This window comes from Lithobates pipiens, unplaced genomic scaffold (genome assembly GCF_037356315.1).
Source record: "Lithobates pipiens isolate NorthernLeopardFrog02 unplaced genomic scaffold, aLitPip1_a1.2 Scaffold_16, whole genome shotgun sequence".
In the NCBI taxonomy this organism is placed as follows: domain Eukaryota; kingdom Metazoa; phylum Chordata; class Amphibia; order Anura; family Ranidae; genus Lithobates; species Lithobates pipiens.
In genome coordinates, this window is record NW_027507748.1 from 118,864,271 (window position 1) to 118,887,384 (window position 23,114).

A 23,114-nucleotide genomic window follows, 5' to 3' on the forward strand; every position below is an offset into this window, starting at 1 on the left:
TGTATTTATTCCTCATTTCCCCTTTAGCTATTATTTTGCTGCTGATTTTTTTCAAATGTGTTTTACCATTAGTATTTCAACTTTTTTGTTGTAATTTCTTTTTGTTCCTTCAATGAGAATTCTGGGTTTACTTTCACTTTCAAAAGTTTATTTGGCCAAGCTGGCCCAAAGACTGTAGTAGCATTAGTTACATACAGCAGTCAGTGCTGTATTCCATCAGCAGTACAACAAGAAACTTTCCATCTACTGCCAGATTTAAAGAGAGCCAGTCTTGGCTCATCTCCGCCATGTATTTTTTCAGTGAATACAAGGCTTCCTCTGACTCGGTGAGGTGGAGATTGTGGGGTTATCCTCCCATGTCTCAATCTCCATTTAAAGGAAGCCTTGTATTTATTGATAAAAATACCAGCCCTCTCCTAAATGACAGAGCTGCACTTCGACATACTCTTTCTATATTTGGCAGCTGAGGGGAAGTCACTAGTACGGCTGCTGGAACACGGCGCCACTTATTGTATGTAGCTATTGCTACTCCATTACAGCAGCCAGACTGTTCTGGCCTGGAAATTACTTTGAGCAAGACATATTGTAAAAAATGACTATATTATTATTTAAAGCAGTTGTAAACTGGCAAGGTTAAAAAAACCTGCAAGGCAGTGGAATAATGTGCTAGTATGCATCGCATACTAGCACATTATGAAATACCTTGGAACAAAGCCCTCCCGCGCTGTAAAGTCACTGCTGAAAGCACTGACTTGTTCCCCCAGTCTATCTTCCGAGTTTGCAAGCTCCGACTATGTGATTAAAACAGAGGGATAGGGTGCGCTATGGAATCTGTTATACAGAGAGTATGTAGTGTAATATAGGTAAGAGCAGCCTCTATTGTGTTTCCATCCAGATGGATGGAACAGTAAAATAGGTGAGAGAAGGAGAATAGATGTGGCGCTATACCTTATTAAACTCACTAAAAAAATATAAAATATAAAATAATATAATATAAAATAAAATTGTACAAATTTTCCAGCTTGCTGGCTAATATTTTTTAAAACCAGCGAGAAACCTTGATGGACTGAATAGTAAAATCAATAGTAAAATCAATAAATGATAAAGTGCTGGGGGTTAATCCTTATTAAATAGTGAATGCAAAGTGAATATAAATTTTCCAGCGTGCTAGTTAGTAAATGCAATAAAACTGTACGGTCCACTCAAATTAGGTAGAGATGAATAGATAAATATTTAGATAAATAATTAGTAAAGCTATCATGAATCAATCAATACTCAATAGTGAAAACTACTAAAGGTGCTTGTGACTGTGATTGTAGCACAACCAAATGAATGGACACAAGGGGAACAATCAAAATTATATAAACGTGAATACTGGTGGGATGGTGGGTGTGAACACACTGTGTCAAATCTCAGAACATGCCAAAAATGTCACAATATGAAAATAGAAAAAAGAAAAATAAATAAAGATAAAAAATTGAATAAAGATAAAAAATAAAAAATTAAAAAATTAAGTCCAGAAGGTAAAAAGTAAAAAAATCTTGCGGTGACAAGTCAAATGTGAAAGTCCAATTGAATAAAGTTTAAAATTAATATTTAAACATGAAACGAATATTTGATGGTGAGAAAGGTAAGTGAAGAAAGTGACTTCGATATTCGTTCGCAGTGAACGTTTGCAGTGAACGTTTATGGATTTTGCTCTCACCAGAGATATGACCCCGTCCGGGGTGGATCAGCCTCCACAGTATAAGCCACTGTGTCGCTTCTTGGGCTGTCTCTGCTGTGCTGCTGGGGAGATCCCTCGTTCTTCCGTGGGGATGTTGTACCTCGTTTACATGTGATAGAAAAGAGGACTGCCCATGGTGTAGTATGTTTGAAACTCAGTTTATTTGAAACAACCTTAAAAATACTCACATTTAGTACGAAAAAAACACGTATTGTATTAAAAGCGTTCGGAACATCCACTCGGCTGACACGCCGTTTGTGCTGAAGGTGTACGTATCTGGCCACGCCCTACGCGTTTCGTCATTCAGACGTCATCTGGAGCCTATTTTCATATTGTGACATTTTTGGCATGTTCTGAGATTTGACACAGTGTGTTCACACCCACCATCCCACCAGTATTCACGTTTATATAATTTTGATTGTTCCCCTTGTGTCCATTCATTTGGTTGTGCTACAATCACAGTCACAAGCACCTTTAGTAGTTTTCACTATTGAGTATTGATTGATTCATGATAGCTTTACTAATTATTTATCTAAATATTTATCTATTCATCTCTACCTAATTTGAGTGGACCGTACAGTTTTATTGCATTTACTAACTAGCACGCTGGAAAATTTATATTCACTTTGCATTCACTATTTAATAAGGATTAACCCCCAGCACTTTATCATTTATTGATTTTACTATTGATTTTACTATTCAGTCCATCAAGGTTTCTCGCTGGTTTTAAAAAATATTAGCCAGCAAGCTGGAAAATTTGTACAATTTTATTTTATATTATATTATTTTATATTTTATATTTTTTTAGTGAGTTTAATAAGGTATAGCGCCACATCTATTCTCCTTCTCTCACCGACTATGTGATTGGCCAGAGCCACGATGACGTCACTCCCGCACATGCACGTGGGAGCCGCCGTTACCGACACGGGCTTTGAAGGTCCGGCGCCGTAAGCCACACCTTTAGAGCGCATGCACCAATGATGTCATTGGCAACATGCACTCTGAATATCTCCTACTGTGCAAATTTAGAAGATATTCACAGTGCCTACAGGTAAGCCTTATTATAGGTACAAGTGGTAGTACAGCGTTTACTACCATTTTAAGATTATAATAAATAATGCTGCTTTGTAAAAGAAACCTCATTTTTGTGTCGTTAGAAGTGGAATGAATGGTATCATTTGAACTTTGACAGTAATTATGCAACATGTTTGTTTCAATGTTGTTGCTTCTGTAGTCCATCGCTTACCATTCACAACCATTTCTTGAACAGAGCATTGATTCTAGTGATTTTATTACGTCTTCTTTTTCCTTTTTTTTTTTGGTACTTTTATTCTCTTAGGGTCCTCCATTGATGGGCTTTTGTTCATGTCATAACTGCCTCTCTCCTTTTGTGTACAGAGCAGCATGAAGCAGGTCAGAAGGAGATCAACATCTCAAAGCCCCTCAATACAGGCTCTTAAAATTATTCTAGCAAGGCTGGATCGAAGTTTATATAGGCAAATTATTTGTAGGCTTTACTTCCTAGTCACTTCTTAAATGTTCATCCTTGGCATTGGTTGTATTTTGGTCTTTTGGGTAGTTATAACTGATATCTGAAGATTTTCTTTGCAGAGAATGCTGTTAGCTATAAATCAAGAATTATTGTCTTTGTGTAGTTCTTATATTTGTATCTTTGTGCATTCTGTTCATGTTTCCAGTATGGAAGGACGAAGGTTCCTGGAGTTGTCTCGAGATGAGGATTTCCATGCAGGTTCTGAGGACGTGGAGATAGAATTGGACTCGACGTTACCCAGTACGGAGGATGTAATCCTGAGGACTGAACAAGTAACCAAAAACATCCAGGAGCTCCTCAGAGCTGCACAGGAGTTCAAGCATGACAGGTGAGTGGTGGAAACATCAAGATATGACAGTAGAGCAGCTTGTCAACACATTTATATCTTCTCTTATATCCCTGGAGATGTGACCATGGCGATTTAGTATAAGTTTATCTTGATGAGGATCTCTATTATTATGGGAAAAAAAAGTGTACATAGTATAGTAGCCCATGGGAACCAATCAGAACTTTCAGACTTCAGTCAGTTGAACTGCTTTTTTTATGCACTGCTCAAAAAAATTTAAGAAACAGAGAATAGCAACAAGTCAATTAAATTCCTGGGATATTGATCTGGTTAGTTATAGTGATGGAAAAAATAGTTGATCCCCTGCTGATTTTGTAGGTTTGCCCACTGACAAAGAAATGATCCGTCTATAATTCTAATGATAGGTTTATTTTAACAGTGAGACAGAACAAAAATATCCAGAAAAACGCATTTCAAAAAAGTTAGAAATTGATTTGCATTTTAATGAGTAAAATAAGTATTTGACCCTTTTGAAAAACATGACTTAGTACTTGGTGGAAAAATGCTTGTTGGCAATCAGAGGTCAGATGTTTCTTGTAGTTGGCCACCAGGTTTGCATACATCTCAGGAGGGATTTTGTCCCATTCCTGTTCGAGGCTGACGTTTGGTAACTTGAACCTTCAGCACCCTCCACATATTTTCTATGGGATTAAGTTCTGGAGACTGGCTAGGTCACTCTAGGACTTCAATGTGCTTCTTCTTGAGCCCCTCCTTTGTTGCCTTGCCTGCGTGTATTGGGCCATTGCCATGAAGGCTAAGGGAAGGAGGTTCTCACACAAGATTTGATGGTACACGGCCTCGTCCATCGTCACTTTGATACAGTGAAGTTGTCCTATCCCTTAGCGGAAAAACACCCCCAAATTATAATGTTTTCACCTCTGTTTTACAGTGGGGACGGTTTTCTTGGGGTCATAGGCAGCATTGCGCTCCCTCCAAACACGGCGAGTTGACTTGATGCCAAAGAGCTTGATTTTGGTCTCATCTGCCCGCAACACTTTTACCCAGTTCTCCGCTGAATCATTCAGATATTCATTAGCAAATGTCAGACGGGCCTGTACATGTGCTTTCTTGAGCCGGGGGATCTTGCGGGCGCTTCAGGATTTCAGTCCTTCACAGTGTAGTGTGTTACTAATTGTTTTCTTGGTGACTATGGGACTATGGTCCCAGCTGCCCTGAGATCATTGACAAGATCCTCCCGTGTAGTTCTCGGCTAATTCCTCATCGTTCTCATGATCATTGAAACTCCACAAGGTGAGATCTTGCATGGAGCCCCAGGCCGAGGGAGATTGACAGTTATTTTGTGTTTCCTCCATTTGCAAATAATTGCACCAACTGTTGTCACCCTCTCACCAGGCTGCTTGGTGATGGTCTTTTAGCCCATTCCAGCCTTGTGTAAGTCTCCAATCTTGTCTCTGACATCCCTTGGTGGAGAGATTGGAATCTGATTGCTTCTGTGGACAGATGTTTTTTATACAAGCTGAGATTGGGAGCACTCCCTTTAAGAGAGTGCTCCTAATCTCACATTGTTACCTGTATAGAAGAGACCTGTGAGACAGAAATCTTGCTCATTGATACGGAATCAAATATTTATTTCACTCATTAAAATGCAAATCAATTTATAACTTTTTTTAAATGCTTTTTTCTGGATATTTTTGTTGTCGTTCTGTCTATCACTGTTAAAATAAAACTACCATTAAAATTATAGACTGATCATTTATTTGTCAGTGGGTAAACGTACAAAATCAGCGTGGGATCAAATACTTTTTTCCCTCACTGTAAGTAGCAGAGGGGGTTGTTAATCGGTTTCATCTGCTTTGGCGTTGATGATATTAACAATGGGTGCACTAGATCAGCAACAATGAAATGACCTCCAAAGCAGGAATAGTTTCACAGATGGAGGCCACTGACTTTCTTTTTCCCTACTCCTCTTTTCTGGCTGCTCCTCACTAGTTTTGCATTTGACTATTGTCAGTGTCACTACTGGTAGACTAAGGCGATATCTGAACGCATAGGTTGCACAGGCAGTCCAACTCCTCCAGGATGGCACATCAATACGTGCCATTGCCAGAAAGTTTTCTGTGTCTTCCAGTACAGTCTCAAGAGCATGGAGGAGATTCCAGGAGACAGACATTTACTCTAAGCGAGCTGCACAGGTCTGTAGAAGGTCTTTAACCCATCAGCAGGACCAATATCTGCTCCCTTGTGCAAGGAGGAACAGGATGAGCAGGGCCAAAGCCCTACAAAATTACCTCCAGCAGACCACTGGTGTGAATGTCTCTGATCAAACAATCAGAAACCGACTTCATGCGGGTGGCCTAAGGGCCCAATGACCTCTAGTGGGCCCTGTGCTCACTGCCCGGTACCACGGAGCTCGATTGGCATTGCCATTGAACACCGGAATTGGCAGGTTTCGCCACATTGGCAGGGGAGCCACTGGCACCCTGTGCTTTTCACAGATGAGAGCAGGTTCACCCTGAGCACATGTGACAGACTTGAAAGGGTCTGGAGAAGCCATGGAGAACGTCATATTGTCAGACCCTACACTGGTCCTGGGTTTTTCCTGGTTCACAATGATGCCCAGCCTCATGTGGCAAGAGTATGCAGCCAGTTCCTGGAGGATGAAGGAATTAATGCCATTGAATGCCCCCACACTCATCTGACCTAAATCCAATAGCACACCTCTGGGACATTATGTTTCCGTCAATCCGACGCCACCAGGTTGCACTTGGCCCAGATCTGGGAGGAAATACCCCAGGACACTGTCCGTTTTCTCTGGAGCACACCACAACTTTGTCAGGCATGCATACAAGCATGTGCGGCGCATACAATTTACCGAGTACCATTTTGAGTTGCTGCAATTAAATTTTAGCAAAATGGACTAGCCTGCTGCATCATTTTATCACTTTGATTTTCAGGGTGTCTTTAAATTCAGCCCTCTGTAGATTTATCATTTTCGTTTCCATCAAAGAATGTAGCATCCTTTCGTTCCTAACACATTACCCAGTCCATATCAGTATAGATATCCAGCATGATATTTTTCCCCATTGAGATCTTATGTGTTTTCATTGTGTTCCTTTAATTTTTTTGAGCAGTGCATTACCTTCGTCAAGGCAGTCTCTGATTTTGAAAGTTGAGGCCTATATCAGTCAAGAATAATTTCAGAAAAAAGCTCCTCTGATAGAGAAGTATATAGTGCAACTAAGTTTTGATTCAATTTAATTGATGCCCCATATCCATAGCTGATGTTTTTCTTTCTTTCAGTTTTGTTCCTTGTTCTGAAAAGATTCACTCAGCAGTAACAGAAATGGCATCACTATTCCCAAAGGTAATTTGTATATTTCTAGCTGAAAGCTACCTTAGCAAACTCCTAGATACCAGATGGTTGTTGTCCAGTCTTTCTAGATTGGCAAGGTCAGATGGCCTGTAAGGTATTACAGACCTCTGGGCAGCAGTTGTCATCTGATTTGGAAATATACGGCTAAATTGTTTCCTTCAGATGAGAGCATCCATGACCAATGTGTCGACATGAGCACATAGACATTCAACCTTTTCAGTCCATATAGGAGAAAAGATATTGAGGTGAGTCAGTCTGCAAGTGTCTGACTGTCATATTCTGCCTATGGCTTCTTTAAGTAAAACTGTCACAAACATGTAAAACTGTCAAATTCAACATATGACACAAAAAATAGCCTAATATTTACATTACCATCAGTGAAAACCAGTTGTCAAAACAATAAGATCTAGAGACACAGGCAGCAGAAGTCACATGCAGAGCTCCTTTTTTTATGTAAAAGTTGATCTTGGCTTTGAATCCCTAGGCTGGTCATTTAGCCTAGGTTCACACTGCTGCAGGTTAGAAATCGTGCGAGTTCAGCGGAACTCACACAATTTCAAACCGGCAATGCAGTCTGACTTCAGGGGCCGATTTGAGAGACATCTGTGCGGGTTCATGCACAGATGTCTATTCAAATCGCCCCCAAAGTCGCCAAAAGTAGTACAGGAACTACTTTTGGGAATTGGTGCAAAGTTGGCGTCGCACCGATTCGGACGGTGCCATTTCAGGCAATAGCCACCAATTTGGCATGCAATTTGACATGCCAAATCACATGCCAAATTGGCCCAATGGGAACGTGGGCTGAATGTTACTAGCAAAGTGCACCCAGTCGTTAAATGGCTAATTTAGAATGTATATGTACATTGATCATCATGACAATTGAAATGGCTTGACAAGATGGAAGTGGTGTTTTTTTTTTTTTTTTTGTAGTGGGTGTGTACCGTGTGTGTTTTTGCTGTGTCTCTAGCACTGAAGCTTATGTGTGTTGTAAAAAGCAAGAATGATCTTGACATCTCATGTGTGCTCTACTTCTCCTAACATTTTGGCTTGGATTCCACTGAAAAATAGATTAACATGCTGCAGGATTTATATACTTTAAATATCTGTATATAGAAAAAATGGCTGATCACAGCATACACAGCCTGAAATAAATTCAGATATAGGTCCTAAAACAAGTGTGCAGATTTCAGGGTTATTTATGACTAAGCGATTTGTGGGGAACGCTATCTCTGCCCTGCCTAGTGCTCTTTCTGTTGGTTTCTGTCTCTAGGATTAAAATAGGGTTTTTATAACAGCTTACCTGTAAAATCCTTTTCTTTTGAAGTACATCATGGGACAGAGAGCCATAGTAGTTACTATGTAGGTTATAGGCCACCTTCAGGTGCTGGACACTGGCACACCCTAAACAGGACGTTGCCTCCCTATTTAACCCCTCCCAATACTGGGAGTATCTCAGTTTTGTAGCAAAGCAATACACATGTATACTAGGAAGAGGGGCGGGACCTCTGTGCCCCGTGATGTACTTCAAAAGAAAAGGATTTTTACAGGTAAGCTGTTATAAAACTCCTGTTTTTATTTTTTTAATTGTACATCAAGGGACACAGAGCCATAGTAATGTGGGATGTTCCAGAGCAATGCCAACTGAGGGGAGGGAGACACAACCAAAGTAGGGCACCATGAGATCAGAGGATTTATACTGCTGCCTGTAGTACACTGCACCCAAAGGCGACATCCTCATGTCTAGAATCTGGTAAATGTATGGATTGATGACCAAGTTGCAGCCTTGCAGAAGTGAGCCATGAAGGCTTGGTAATGCACTGCCCACAAAGGAATAACAGCCCTAGAGGAGTGTGCTTTGATTTGAGAGGGTAGAACTACCTCTTTAAACCATAAGCTTGAACGATTTACTTGTCAAATCCATTTAGAAATAGTAGATTTCAATGCTGCCTGTCCTCTTTTAGGACATTCAGGCAACACAAACAAAACATTAGTTTTTGAATCTGAGCAGTCGCCTTTAAGTAGATTTTGACTGCTCTCACCACATCAAGAGAATGTAGTGATCTTTCTTCCATAGAACAGAGTTCTGGAAAAATGAAGGTAGAACAATATCCTGGTTTAGATAAAAACCTGATATTACCTTTGGTAAAAAGTTAGGATGAGGACGCAATGCCACCTTATCCTTGTGAACAATAAAAATATGTCTCTTTACAAAAAAAGAGCAGCCAATTCTGATGCCCTTATAGCAGCAGATATGGTTACCGGGAAAAATAGTTTCCTTGTCAAAAAAGGACCAAGGGAATATGTAGTATCGGCCCAAAAAAAGTCTATTTTGTAATGCAGACAAAACTAAATTCAAGTTCTAAGGGTTCAGGGGTTACCTAACCGGAGATTAAGCCATGTTACCCCCTGAATAAAGTTACGAACCAAAGAATGCAAAGCAAGTGGTCGTTAAAATAATACCGATAAGGCCGAGACCTGTCCTTAGCACTTAAGGCCACCCTTTTTTGGGGGGGGGAAAATGACGTTTTCGGAAAAATTTTAAAAAATTCTACATTAGCACTTTTTTGTCTTATTAAGATAAGAAAGTCATTCTGTTACAAGAACGTTGAGAAAAACGATGTGCATTGTCATCATTGTTGTCCTCTTTACTTCGATACATGAAGGATTTTTTAATATCTACAAGACACTTGTTACTAGGGATGAGCCGAACACCCCCCGGTTCGGTTCGCACCAGAACTTGCGAACGACCCCCGCGTTCGGTACGAACGTTAGAACCCCATTGAAGTCTATGGGACTCGAACGTTCGAATTGGAAAGTGCTAATTTTAACGGCTAATATGCAAGATAGTGTCCTAAAAAGGGTTTGGCGACCTGCCTCAGGGGACATGGGTCACTGCAAAAAAAAGTTTTAAAAACTACCGTTTTGGCGGGAGCACTGATTTTAATGACGATTAAAGTGAAAAAAAAAAGTGAAATATTCCTTTAAATATGGTGCCTGCGGGGTGTCTGTAGTATGCCTGTGAAGTGCCACGTGTCTCCCGTGTTTAGAACAGTCCCTGCACAAAATGACATTAAACGGAAATAACACCATTTAAAACTGCTTGCGGTTTTAATGTTATATCTGGTTCCTGCAATATGGTTGAAAATCATTGAGAAACATGGCATGGGTAGCCCTCCCTGCCCATTACCAGCCTATTTGGGTCTTGTACGCATATTAAGGGGAACCCCGTACCCATATTAAAAAAAGGAAATGCGTGTGGCCCCCAGGCCCTATATACTCAGAACAGCAGTATACAGGCGGTGCAAACAAGACAGGGACTGTGTAGGTTTGTTGTGTTAAGTTGAATCTGTTTGTCATTTTCAACCGGTACATTTTTAAAGTGTAGCTCCAGTCAAAAAAACTATCTTTAAGCTTTTTGGAAAACATAGGGAAGGGTTATCACCCCTGTATAATTTGTTTTGTCGTCCATCTTTTTTCATCTCACTTGCTGCTGTCTCCTTGCGTTTGCAAGTAGGAGATGTTTGTAAGTTGGATGTTTGAAAATAGGGGCCTGCCCTATATTATAGCGGTATGTACTGGGTACAGAGCACGCAGACAGCACGCACTATCTCCTAACACTACTGACTGCAAGCTCTATTATTAACCACTTGTTAGCCCAATGTTTGCATAAAGTGAAAGATGAAGTTATGCTGAGTAAATAGATATCAAACATGTCACTCTTCAAAATTGCACATGCCCGTGGAATGGCGCCAAACGTCGCTACTTAAAAAATCCCCATAGGCTATGCTTTAATTTTTTTTTTACTGGTTACATGTTTTGAGTTGCAGAGGAGGTCTAGGACTAGAATTATTGCTCTCGCTCTAACATTCTCGGCGATACCTCACATGTGTGGCACATGCGAGCACATTTTACTTTATTTATTTTAGTTTGACATTTTTTTTCCCAAAAATATATTTTTGATCACTTTTATTCCTATTACAAGAAATGTAAACATCCCTTGTAATAGGAATATGGGGTGACAGGTCCTCTTTACAGTGAAATCTGGGGGGTCAATATGACCCCACATCTCACCTCTAGGCTGGGAAGCCTGAAATAAAAAATAAAAAAAAGATTCTGGCTTTGATCGTACTGGCGAGTTGGTAGAAGCACCGGAGGACGGTGAGGGGTGGGGGGCGTCTATGGCTGGGTATTTCAGGGTATCACCGAGTATGGCTGGGTATCTCTAAGTATGGCTGGGTATGGCAATTTATGGCAGGGTATTAGAGTATTGGCGGGGTATTGGCGGGGTACTACAGAGTAATAGCAGGGTACTGCAGAGTAATGGCGGGTACTGCAGAGTATTGGGGGGTACTGCAGAGTAATGGGGGTTACTGCAGAGTAATGGGGGTTACTGCAGAGTAATGGGGGGTACTGCAGAGTAATGGCAGGGTACTGCACTGCAGAGTAATGGCGGGGTACTGCACTGCAGAGTAATGGCGGGGTACTGCAGAGTAATGGCGGGGTACTGCAGAGTAATGGCGGGGTACTGCACTGCAGAGTAATGGCGGGGTACTGCAGAGTAATGGCGGGGTACTGCAGAGTAATGGCGGGGTACTGCAGAGTAATGGCGGGGTACTGCAGAGTAATGGCGGGGTACTGCAGAGTAATGGCGGGGTACTGCAGAGTAATGGCGGGGTACTGCAGAGTAATGGCGGGGTACTGCAGAGTAATGGCGGGGTACTGCAGAGTAATGGCGGGGTACTGCAGAGTAATGGCGGGGTACTGCACTGCAGAGTAATGGCGGGGTACTGCAGAGTAATGGCGGGGTACTGCAGAGTAATGGCGGGGTACTGCAGAGTAATGGCGGGGTACTGCAGAGTAATGGCGGGGTACTGCAGAGTAATGGCGGGGTACTGCAGAGTAATGGCGGGGTACTGCAGAGTAATGGCGGGGTACTGCAGAGTAATGGCGGGGTACTGCAGAGTAATGGCGGGGTACTGCAGAGTAATGGCGGGGTACTGCACTGCAGAGTAATGGCAGGGTACTGCACTGCAGAGTAATGGCGGGGTACTGCAGAGTAATGGCGGGGTACTGCAGAGTAATGGCAGGGTACTGCACTGCAGAGTAATGGCAGGGTACTGCAGAGTAATGGCGGGGTACTGCAGAGTAATGGCGGGGTACTGCAGAGTAATGGCGGGGTACTGCAGAGTAATGGCGGGGTACTGCAGAGTAATGGCGGGGTACTGCAGAGTAATGGCAGGGTACTGCACTGCAGAGTAATGGCGGGGTACTGCACTGCAGAGTAATGGCGGGGTACTGCAGAGTAATGGCGGGGTACTGCAGAGTAATGGCGGGGTACTGCAGAGTAATGGCGGGGTACTGCAGATTAATGGCGGGGTACTGCACTGCAGAGTAATGGCAGGGTACTGCACTGCAGAGTAATGGCGGGGTACTGCAGAGTAATGGCGGGGTACTGCAGAGTAATGGCGGGGTACTGCACTGCAGAGTAATGGCGGGGTACTGCAGAGTAATGGCGGGGTACTGCAGAGTAATGGCGGGGTACTGCAGAGTAATGGCGGGGTACTGCAGAGTATGCACTGGTATTGCAGAGTATTGGCAGGGAATTGAGGGGTTAAATTCGGTGAGCAGCGATGTGGGCACTGCAGATGCAGCCCATATCGCTGCTGACACCGATCTCTTTCCCCTCCGCTGTACCGATCGGTACAGAAAGGGGAGGGAGGAACAGGCGTCATAACATGACGCCGGTTTGTTTCCAAGTGATCACTCCGTCATTTGACGGAGCAATCACGTGGTAAACGGCCGCTATGAGCGGCCGTTTACCGTGATGCGCCGGGTCCTATGGACCCGGCGGTCACGGATGCTCTCGAGTGCGCACACCTCGGGGCACGCGAGAGCAGAATTCTGGGAGGCCGTTAATTAACGGCCTCTCTGAGTTAAACAACCGCCCTGAAGCCGTTAATCGGCAATGGGCAGTTGTTAAGTGGTTAAAGCTAGATCACTAGCTATATAGGTGAGGTGAATATAGTGGTGTATACTGCAGTCAGGGCACAGACAACAACCACTACACAGCAGCAAGATAGGAAATCAGCCAAAAACGATTGGTGTGTACTGTGTTGAAGGTACACAGAACACCCACTGCTTCAGATGCAAAGTAACACACTACAGGAGGCCGCCTTAAAGGCGGCCTTATATAGTGTGGGGCGTGCACTACACAGCCTGAGCTATGATCCTGCCTGTGGCCAATCATGGCTCTCCTCGCTGCCGGCGCTGCGATTGGCCAAGCATGCGGGGTCACAGTGCATGCTTGGCCAATCATCAGGCAGCAATGCACTGCGCCAACGCAGTGCATTGTGGTCCGCGCGCGCGTCACTCGAATTTTGACGCGAACGGCCAAAACGTTCGGAATTCGCCGAACGCACGAACAGCCAATGTTCGAGTCGAACGTACGTTCGACTCGAACACGAAGCTCATCCCTACTTGTTACATACAAGAATGTGTTTTGCCATCCTGGTAGCATTTGGCAATGCATATTTCATCTGACAACATTTGCAGATCACATTTTTCTTTTCAGAAGAACTTGTAATGTGAAAATGCCTCCATATGCTAGATGGTTGGTCCCACCTAGAACTTGCTTGTCCTCACTCAGTGCACAGAAATTAGAATAATCTGATATCATACATTATTTTTTAGAAATGATTTGGAAAATATTTTAACACCCTATTCATATGTTGTTACTACTTCCCAGGTAACTGAAGGAAGGATTTTCACCTTAGTAAATTTTTGGATATTAACCATAAACTGAGGCTCCGGCGCACCCAGCCTACAGCACCTGTTATTTCCAGGTGGTCTCTCATCCGGGTGCTAACCAGGCCCAACCCTGCTTAGCCTCCAAGATCAGATGAGATCAGATGCTATCAGGGTGATTTGACCGTATGCTTCGGAGTCAGACACATTGGGAATGTAGGGCTTGAACCATTTGTTCCAAGCCGATAGCCTACTGTTTTGCAGCAGTCTTGAATGAAACTGAGCATAAGGATCGCCCTCAAATGAAGCCACATCTTTCCCAACAACCTCATGCAAAGTTGAATAGAAGAAATTCATCTTGCTTCGACCACCTAAATCAATTCCTTTATGGTGCTGATCTTTGCCTGGGGTAAAGATACCCTTTTCTGGGTGTATCTGTGATCGGACCCAAGTATTTTAGCCTTATTCATAGTTTTAAAGAAGATTTCTCCTAGGTTGAGAATCCGACCTAGATATTCCAGGTAGTTGAATGCGGTGACCGTAATTTGGTCTAAGTGGGCTACCGACTGGTCTATTAAGAACAGATCGACTAGGTAAACCATAATCGTTATACCTTGGGCCCTTAACCACTTGAGACCCGCACTACGTCTATTGACGTCATGGGGTTTCGGTGGTTATATCTAAATGATGCCTGAGGCCACAGACATCATTCAGATATTGCAGTTTTCAGCCGGCGATTCCCTACACCATAAGAACAATCATAGCGGCTGTTCCGCCGCTTGATCGTTCTTATGGGCGGCAGGAGGGGACACCCCCCCCTCCGGTGCTTCTAGCGACTCACCGTTTCCATCGGTGAGTCGGTTACAGGATCCGCCGGCCCCAGCAAGTAATCATAGAGATTTCCTGCGGACTAGATTGTCCCCGGAGTCTCTATGATCGTTCGGAGGCTGGGCGCGATGTTATGACGTCACGCCCGGCCTCGGTATTCAAATTAACGGCGCCGATCTGGCTAGGAAGCCATGATCGTTTTTTTTTGTTTTTTTTAATTCTTCCCAGCCTAGAGGTGAGATATGGGGTCTTATTGACCCCATAATTCACTGTAAATAGGTCCGATCGTGCCATATTCCTATTACAAGGGATGTTTACATTCCTTGTAATAGGAATATAAGTCATCAATTTTTTTTTTTATTTTTTTTTAAGTGTAAAACTAAAAAAATAAAAATAAAATTAACAATAAAAAAAAAAAAAATTTAAAGCGCCCCTGTCCCCGTGAGCTCGCACACAGAAGCGAACGCATGCGTAAGTCCCACCCACATATGAAAACGTTGTTCAAACCACACATGTGAGGTGTCACCGCGAACGTTAGAGCGAGAGCAATAATTCTAGCCCTAGACCTCCTCTGTAACCCAAAATATGTAACCAGTAAAAAAATTTAAAGCGTCGCCTATGGGGATTTTAAAATACCAAAGTTTGGCGCCATTCCACGAGCGCGTGCAATTTTGAAGCGTGACATGTTGGGTATCTATTTACTCGGCGTATCCTCCTCTTTCACATTATGCAAAAAAATTGGGCTAACTTTACTGTTTTTTTTTTTTTTTTTAAGCATGAAACAGTTTTTTTTCTGAAAAAAACGCGGTCGAAAAATTGCTGCGCAAATACTGTGCGAGATAAAAAGTTGCAATGACCGCCATTGTATTCTCTAGGGACTTTGCTAAAAAAAACATATATAATGTTTGGGGGTTCTATGTAATTTTCTAGCAAAAAAATTAGGAATTTCACATGTAGGAGAGAAATGTCAGAATTGGCCTGGGTCCGAAGTGGTTAATCTGGCTAGAAGAGGGGCCAGAACCTTTGTAAACACTCAAGGTGCAGTAGCTGGACTGGAAAGCAGAGGTACACACGGAAAAGGAAGATTTTCCACCTTGAAAAGTAGATATTCTGGTGAGTGAGGAAATAGGTATATGGAGGTATGCATCTTTGATGTTGATTGACGCCAGAAGTTCTCCTCCTTGTAGGATGGAGATAACTGATTTGAATTGATTCCATACGAAAAAAAGAGAGGTTATATTCTGGCCCGCCGCCACCGACATCCGTCTGGCCGGCCTGATTCTCCTTCGGGGCCTGGCAGACTCACCGTTGGGGACCGCAGGAATTTAATTTCGATTTTTGAGATCCAGAATGTCCATTCGGATTTGGCACCGTGAAAAAAAAAGGTTTGACTAAAACCCCAACCTCTGTTCTTACATGGGGACCACCATGATCACTTTTTCTTTTTCTCTGGATCCTTAGAAACATTTGATCTGAGAAAATGAGGAGATGGGAACTCTCTGGAGCTATTGAGGAAGTCCGCCATTCGTCTCGACACTCTTCCTGCCAGATCCCTGAGAACTGCAGAAGAATTCCCCCTATTCGATTGAACCTGACGGTGGAAGCCACCATGACTGCCTTGGCGGCTGATGCCTCTGGCACAGGAGAAGGAGCTTTAAAACGAAAATACATTTACTCCTTTTCTTAAATGGCAAAAGGGGTGCTTCCACTAGAATTTCTTTGGATGTATTATCCAAAACATCCCCAAATAGCTGTTTCACCTCAAAAAGGAAGACTAGCCAGGAGCTTCTTACAAGGCACTTAGCGAAGGGCGCAAGACCTGAAGGATAGAATCTCTCATAGCAACTATTGCAAACAAGCTGAGCGGGATAACCTTGAACACCTGTTTAAACTGACCTCTCAATGATTAAGCAATTACTGTCAGTGCAGGCTGAGACACTCAATCTGCCAGAGATTTTAAGCATTTGAGCATTGTCTGCCGGACAAGTCAAACTTATTCACAGAGGATATAGCAGCGTTAATTGCTGGTATACCCTACTTAGTGAATTTCCTCAACCATAGGATAAAGTATGAAAACTTTTTAGAAAGAGGAAAAAAAAAAACGCTTATCTGGGTGATCCTCTTGGATACAAAAAAGCTTTTAAAGCAATTAAACAGAAAAAAGGCATGCGCAGTTGAGGAGGCTATAGTGAACCCAAACACCCAGTTAAGGGTACATAAATGTAGAGCAATCATTCAGCAAGAAATTGCACCATCAATTAAGATTGGAACAGCTGATTCTCCCGCATTTGACACCTCAGAAGAGGAGTCATCAGCCTCACAACTGTCCCATGAGGGAATTCGTCTTCTCCTGCCCCTAGTTCCTCAGTTTGAGCATCCTGGGTAATGGAAGAGAACCATTTTGACCCACACAGTCGCTAAACTTTTTTTTTTATTATCGTAAAATAGGGTTTAAAAATAGTTGCAGACATTTCATGGCCCTGATGCTCACTCTGACCAGCCATCCCCTCTCAGCGGAGTATGCCATTTGAAGAGATGAGTAGGCTTTCCAGAGCTTGAGGGAGACCCTATTAGCTCTTTTTTTTTTTGTTCAACCCCCCCCCCCTTCTGACCATAGCACAATGCACAAAACAGAAGTTCTGCCAGAAGAAATTGCACCCACTGCTTGCTTGAGCGATAGACCAGCTACTGCCGCTGCTATTAATGCTCAGCCTGACGCAAATAGTAAATGTGTCAAATAGGAAATGCCTACATCACCAAAACCTCTTTCATTCTCTTCTTTGCTCTTATGTCTCTCCAAAAACTTTGCAGCCAGCATAAATTGAGTTTTTATTTTATTTTTTAAACCCACTCAGTGTTGGAGGATGCCCATGCCATGCTAAGCCCCGCCCCCACTGTTGCATCGCACCCCCATTTCTTTTTCAAAAGAAGAGTTTTCCTGTGCAAGCACAGGCCTCCGATCTGACGGGATCGGCTGAGTGAGGAAGGGATGGCGTGTAGGAGACCTGGAAGCCACCGCTCGTGTAGGGGCGGTGAAAGAAAATGGCATTGCCGATCCTTTTTAGTTCTCCCTTATACTCAGCCTCTTGAAGAGGGGAAGAGTTCAGCTCAGGTGGGGGTGTCTGGAGGAAGAAAAAACCCACCAAATTTACCGGAGGTCTGCCTGCTAGCCGGAGGAAAAAGGTTTGCTGCGTGACTCTGAGCAAAGCATGAGAATGTGCTCCATACAGCCGGCAGTGGTGACATTTAGGCATGACAACATTTACTTTAAAGGAGACATTTCATAAGAAAATTAAAATAATTCCTTAGAAAACACTCCACTTACCTTTCCCGTCGCAGGGTTTTCTGTGGTAAAACCAACAAACCCAATCTTCACCATTCACAGTGGGTTCCATTAACAAACATTCAGGAACCGGGGACTCTGGGGGAACCCACAATCCTGGACCTGTAAAAAGCACCCAGCCAGTAAAACTTTGTGGCCTTAATACCAAAAGTACTGGATCCCAGGGTCCAGCTCTCTAAAAAGAGAAGTGTTACAGGCAAAACCTTGTTTCTTGGGATACGAGGCCCGGGTACCATTCAATTCGGCCTAAAAGACACTTTGAATGGATCTGGCAGCAAGGATTGCTCCAGAGGAGCTCAGCACAGCACATCGTCACTCGTGGCCAACACCTTAGACACTGGCGAAAAAACTGAGATACTCCCAGTAGTGATAGGGGTTATGTAGGGAGGCAACTTCCTGATTAGGTTGTGCCAGTGTCCAGCACCACATAATAATTACTATGGCTCTGTGTCCCGTGCTGTACAATTAAAGAAAACATACATGTTTTGTAAGAAGCTTGCATGGTCTTGATAACTCACATGTGTACTACTCATGTCACCTGTGAGTTAGACTCCAATGGAAGTTTGCTTTTATTTCCTCTGCAATCACTACAGAGTTTGGTGGTTTTGGTTGGAGGTACAGGGATAAAGATCAACTTGTTTTTATAGAATATAAAACTTTTATATACCGGTAAATAATGAAATCCGTTTGAAAACTTTTAACAAAAATGATATTTTAATGATAAAAGGGTATAACCTTTTGGAAAATTATGCAGTAGCTATATATTGCTATATATTGCAATGTGACATCATTTACAAGTTCAAACTCTGTCACTTGCTGAAAGCGGCTGCTAGACATAATGTGTAGGCAGTCAGTTGTTCTTGTACCTGCAGCTATTCACTATTTCACCTATAATGGCATTTTCTTTTTAAAAGGTTTTATTGAAATAGATCAGTAACAAAAGAAAAGATGGTACACAGCATACAATAGCGTTCCAGCATCTACCCGATACAGAGGTGATACTGTCACTATTGTAGTACAAAAAAAACATAACAGTCATCCAGTGATGATTCATACTTCAATTCAGTGGGTACATAGAAAGTAGTGAAAACAATAAATACATCTTCCTCAAGAAGGTAAACCACATACCAATAATAAACCATTGGAAAAGATGCCTCATAAGGTTTCCAGGCACCTGAAGGAATTGGGAACAGAGTGGGAAGCGGGGAAAAAAGAGTAGAGAAGAGGTGGGGGATCGGTGCATAAACGGAGATTGCAAAGAGAGGAAGAAAGGGAGAGTGTGTGAAGGGAGAGGAACCTCAAACATACACTGAATCTATAAAGTATTTACAGCGCTTCACTTCTTCCACATTTTATGTTACAGCCTTATTCCAGAATTGATTAAATTCATTATTTTCCTCATAATTCTACAAACAATACCCCAGAATGATCACGTAAAATAAATTTGTTTGAAATCTATGCAAACTTATTAAAAAAAAAAACAAAAAAAAACAACACATGTACATAAGTATTCACAGGCTTTGCTCAATACTTTGTTAAAGCATCTTTGGCACCCATTACAGCCTCAAGTTATTATTGACTATGCTGCTACAAGCTTGGAACACATATTTTTGGGCAGTTTCTCCCATTCTTCTTTGCAGGACCTCTCAAGCTCCATCAGATTGGATGAGGAGTATGGGGAGCATCGGTGCACAGCCATTTCAGATGACTCCAAAGATGTTCAATCGGGTTAAAGTCTGGGCATCTCAAAGGACATTCGCAGATCTGGCCCATAGCCCCTCCTTATCTTTGCTGTGTGCTTAAGATTGTTGTCCTGTTGTAAGATCAGCCTTTGCCCAGTCTGAGGTCCAGAGCGCTCTTGGGCAGGTTTTCATCAAGGATGTTTTTGTACATTGCTGCATTCCTCTTTCCCTCAGTCCTGACTAGTCTCCTATTTCCTGCTGCTGAAAAACATCCCCACATCATGATGCTGCTACCACGATGTGTCAATTTAGGGATGGTATTGGTCAGGTGATGAGCGGTGCCTGATTCAGACCCAATTCATGAAATTTGAGCTGGGCACATATATTTGTACTGTTATCTCTCTTCAAAGCACAGAATCCCATGGCATTCTCCTGCTCCGTTCTTCTGTTATCAGCATAACTTCTGACATGTTCTCCAACACAGGAGATAAAAGCAGCCTCGAATTTGTGTCAAGGAGGGTGCTATAAATAAGCAGAAAACTGCTTTAATCACAGGGCAGCTCTGAAAGTCTGCCTATCTGGGGGGGGGGGGGGTGCCTTTACACAAGTCCGCTATCTCCCAGTGTAATCCAAGACATCTCTCTCAGTATAGAATGAGGAAGTGAAAATTCCAACACGATATGCACTTTCTAAACCGTACATACAGCAGATATACATGTTAAATTTATGTAATGTATTTCATCTCTGTGTATCATCTGAGGCTGTTCATGTCACTGGTTATATGTTAGGGTTTACATCCACTTTAATCTGTTTCATCAGACCAGAGAATTTGGTTTCTCATGCTTTGAGAGTCATTCAGGTACCTTTTGGCAAACTCCAGGTGGCCTGTCATATGTGCCTTTTTTTGAGGAGTGGCTTCCGGGTGGCCACTCTACTGTACAGGCCTGATTGGTGAAGTGCTGCAGAAGGAAGGTTCTCCTCTCTCCACAGAGAGATGCTGGAGCTCTATCAGAATGACCATCAGGTTCTTGGTCACCTCCCTGTCTTAAGGCCCTTCTCCCCCGAACGCTCAGTTTGGCCGGGAGGTACGCTCTAGGAAGAGTCCTGGTGGTTCCAACATCTTCCATTTACTGATGATGGAGGCCACTGTGCTCATTGGAAATTTTTCTGCACCCTTCCCCAGGTCTGTGCCTCGATACAATCCCATCTGAGAGGTCTACAGACAATTCCTTGGACTTCATGGCCTGTTTGTGCTCTGAAATGCCCTGTTAACTGTAGGACCTTATATAGACAGATGTGTGCCTTTCCAAATCATGTCCAGTCAACTGAATTCACCACAGGTGGACTCCAATCAAGTTGTAGAAACATATCAAGGATGATCAGTGGAAATGGGGTGAAATAATTATTACCAGGGTGGTTGTTATGGATTCCACCGACTTATTCCATATATTATATTATATTATATTATATATATATATATATATATATATATATATATATATATATATAATGTGTGTGTGTACATATATAATATATATATAAAATGTCTACTCCTATAGTTAGGTAGTCTGATAATGATAGTACAATGATATAAGGTTAACTATGAAAATAAACACACTGCTTAATAAAAGAAAGTCTTATTTATTTCCCAAGAAATGCTAGCATAAAAAATATTACAGAGCATATGAAATACACAACCATCAATGATACGTTACGTAAGGTCGTCTTCTAGATATTGTCTCGTCAGCTGGGCTCAAAATGGCAAGAGAAAGCCATGAGGCAAAGAGAAGCAAGAGAGAGATTTTCCATTCTGTGTGCACATTTAAACTCAATTCATACACCGCCCAGACACAACCCCATTGCCAGCCCATATAGGATTCTGACAAATCAAAAATAGTTCAGAGGCAGTCCTTCTTAATATATAATTTCTCTGTCCATCCTCTAGGCATCCTGCTGTATTGTCCTCTAGGGGCAGTATTTATCCATGGATCATTGCTATGTGACCTGGGTGATCTTTAGTGATAGCTTGCCCTTTGATCTTCTGTAGCTCAACCTCATCGATCATCTTGGAAGCAATGTCCCTCTTTGAAGCTTGCTTGCAGAGTGTTGATCAAGGATTTCAATCTTTATCACACCAGTTGGACACCCTTTTTAATGCATGCCAATATTCTGTTTTCTTTGTTAGCAGCAGCTTGACATTGCGTGCCATTACTGAGCCTATCGTCTACTAGGACTCTCGGGTCCTTTTCCAAACTAGATTCCCCCAGAGGCTCCCCCCTAGTGAGTAGATTGCATTCATATTTTTGCCAGCCGAATGCATTATTTTACAGTTTTCTACATTAAACCTCATTAAACCTCATTTGCCATGCAGTTGCCCACCCCATTAATTTGTTCAGATCTTCTCGCAAGGTTTCCACATCCTGCGGAGAAGTTATTGCCCTGCTTAGCTTAGTGTCATCCACAAATACAGAGATTGAGCTATTTACCCCATCGTCCCCTGGGGGACCCCACTTCTCACCCCTGACCATTCCGAGTATTCATTTATCACCACCCTCTGAACTTATTATGTTATTGTAGACAGTTTTCAATCCATGTACTCACCCTATGGTCCATGCCAACGGACCTTACTTTGTAGAGTAAACATTTATGGGGAACTGTGTCAAATGCTTTTGCAAAATCCAGATACACCACGTCTATGGGCCTTCCTTTTATCTAGATGGCAGCTCGCCTCCTCATAGAAGGGCAATAGATTGGTTTAACAAGAATGATTCTTCATGAATCCATGCTGATTACTGCTAATAATACAGTTTTCATTACTAAAATCTTGTATATAGTCCCTTATCATTCCCTCCAAGCGCTTGTATACTATTGATGTTGGGCTGACTGGTCTGTAATTCCCAGGGATGTATTTTGCCCTTTTTTTAAAAATTGGTGCTACATTGGCTTTTCTCCAATCAGCTGGTACCATTCCAGTCAGTAGACTGTCAGTAAAAATTAAGAACAATGGTCTGGCAATTACTTGACTGAGTTCCCTAAGTACCCTCAGGTGCAAGCCATCTGGTCCCGGTGATTTATTAATGTTAGGTTTCCTAAGTCTATTTCTAATTCTGTCCTCTGTTAGCCATGAGGGTGCTTCCTGTAATGTGTAATTTGGATCGATTTCAAACAAACTTCTTTCACATTGTCATTATGGATTATTTTTTGTAGAATTTTGAGGAAAATAATGGATTTAAACCATTTTGGAATAATGCTGTAACATAATAAAATGTGGAAAAAGTGAAGCAATGTGAATACTTTCTGGATTCACTGTAAAATGCAACTCTATCAGAAGTGATCATGGTTGCATCAAGGTAAGGGGTCAACATCTGAACCCCATTAGTCTATCCAAGCATACTAGATCTTATCAAATTTTTGGGGGCAATGCCAGGCTGCTTGCATTGGGCAAAACTTCAACGCTTCCTCAAATTGCTAAAGATTGTCTGTCTTTATGTCGTACGCTATAGCATAACTTACTATAGAAGTCAAAAGTTATCGCATTAATTGCTTAGTTCCTATATAT

The 23,114-nt window shown here is 42.4% G+C and overlaps 1 protein-coding gene and 1 pseudogene across 4 annotated transcripts in view; one reads left to right on the forward strand and one right to left on the reverse strand.

Annotated features, from left to right (window-relative positions):
• GIT1 (GIT ArfGAP 1) overlaps window positions 1–23,114 on the forward strand; it is a 232,310-nt gene that overhangs the window by 204,847 nt on the left and 4,349 nt on the right. For all 4 annotated transcript variants that reach the window (XM_077480356.1, XM_077480354.1, XM_077480357.1 and 1 more), the window contains 2 exons: window positions 3,424–3,606; window positions 6,886–6,949. In XM_077480356.1, the coding sequence (XP_077336482.1) occupies window positions 3,424–3,606; window positions 6,886–6,949 (247 nt within the window). The remainder of the gene's footprint in view (window positions 1–3,423; window positions 3,607–6,885; window positions 6,950–23,114) is intronic.
• Window positions 13,776–13,894, reverse strand: LOC143984905 (5S ribosomal RNA; annotated as a pseudogene).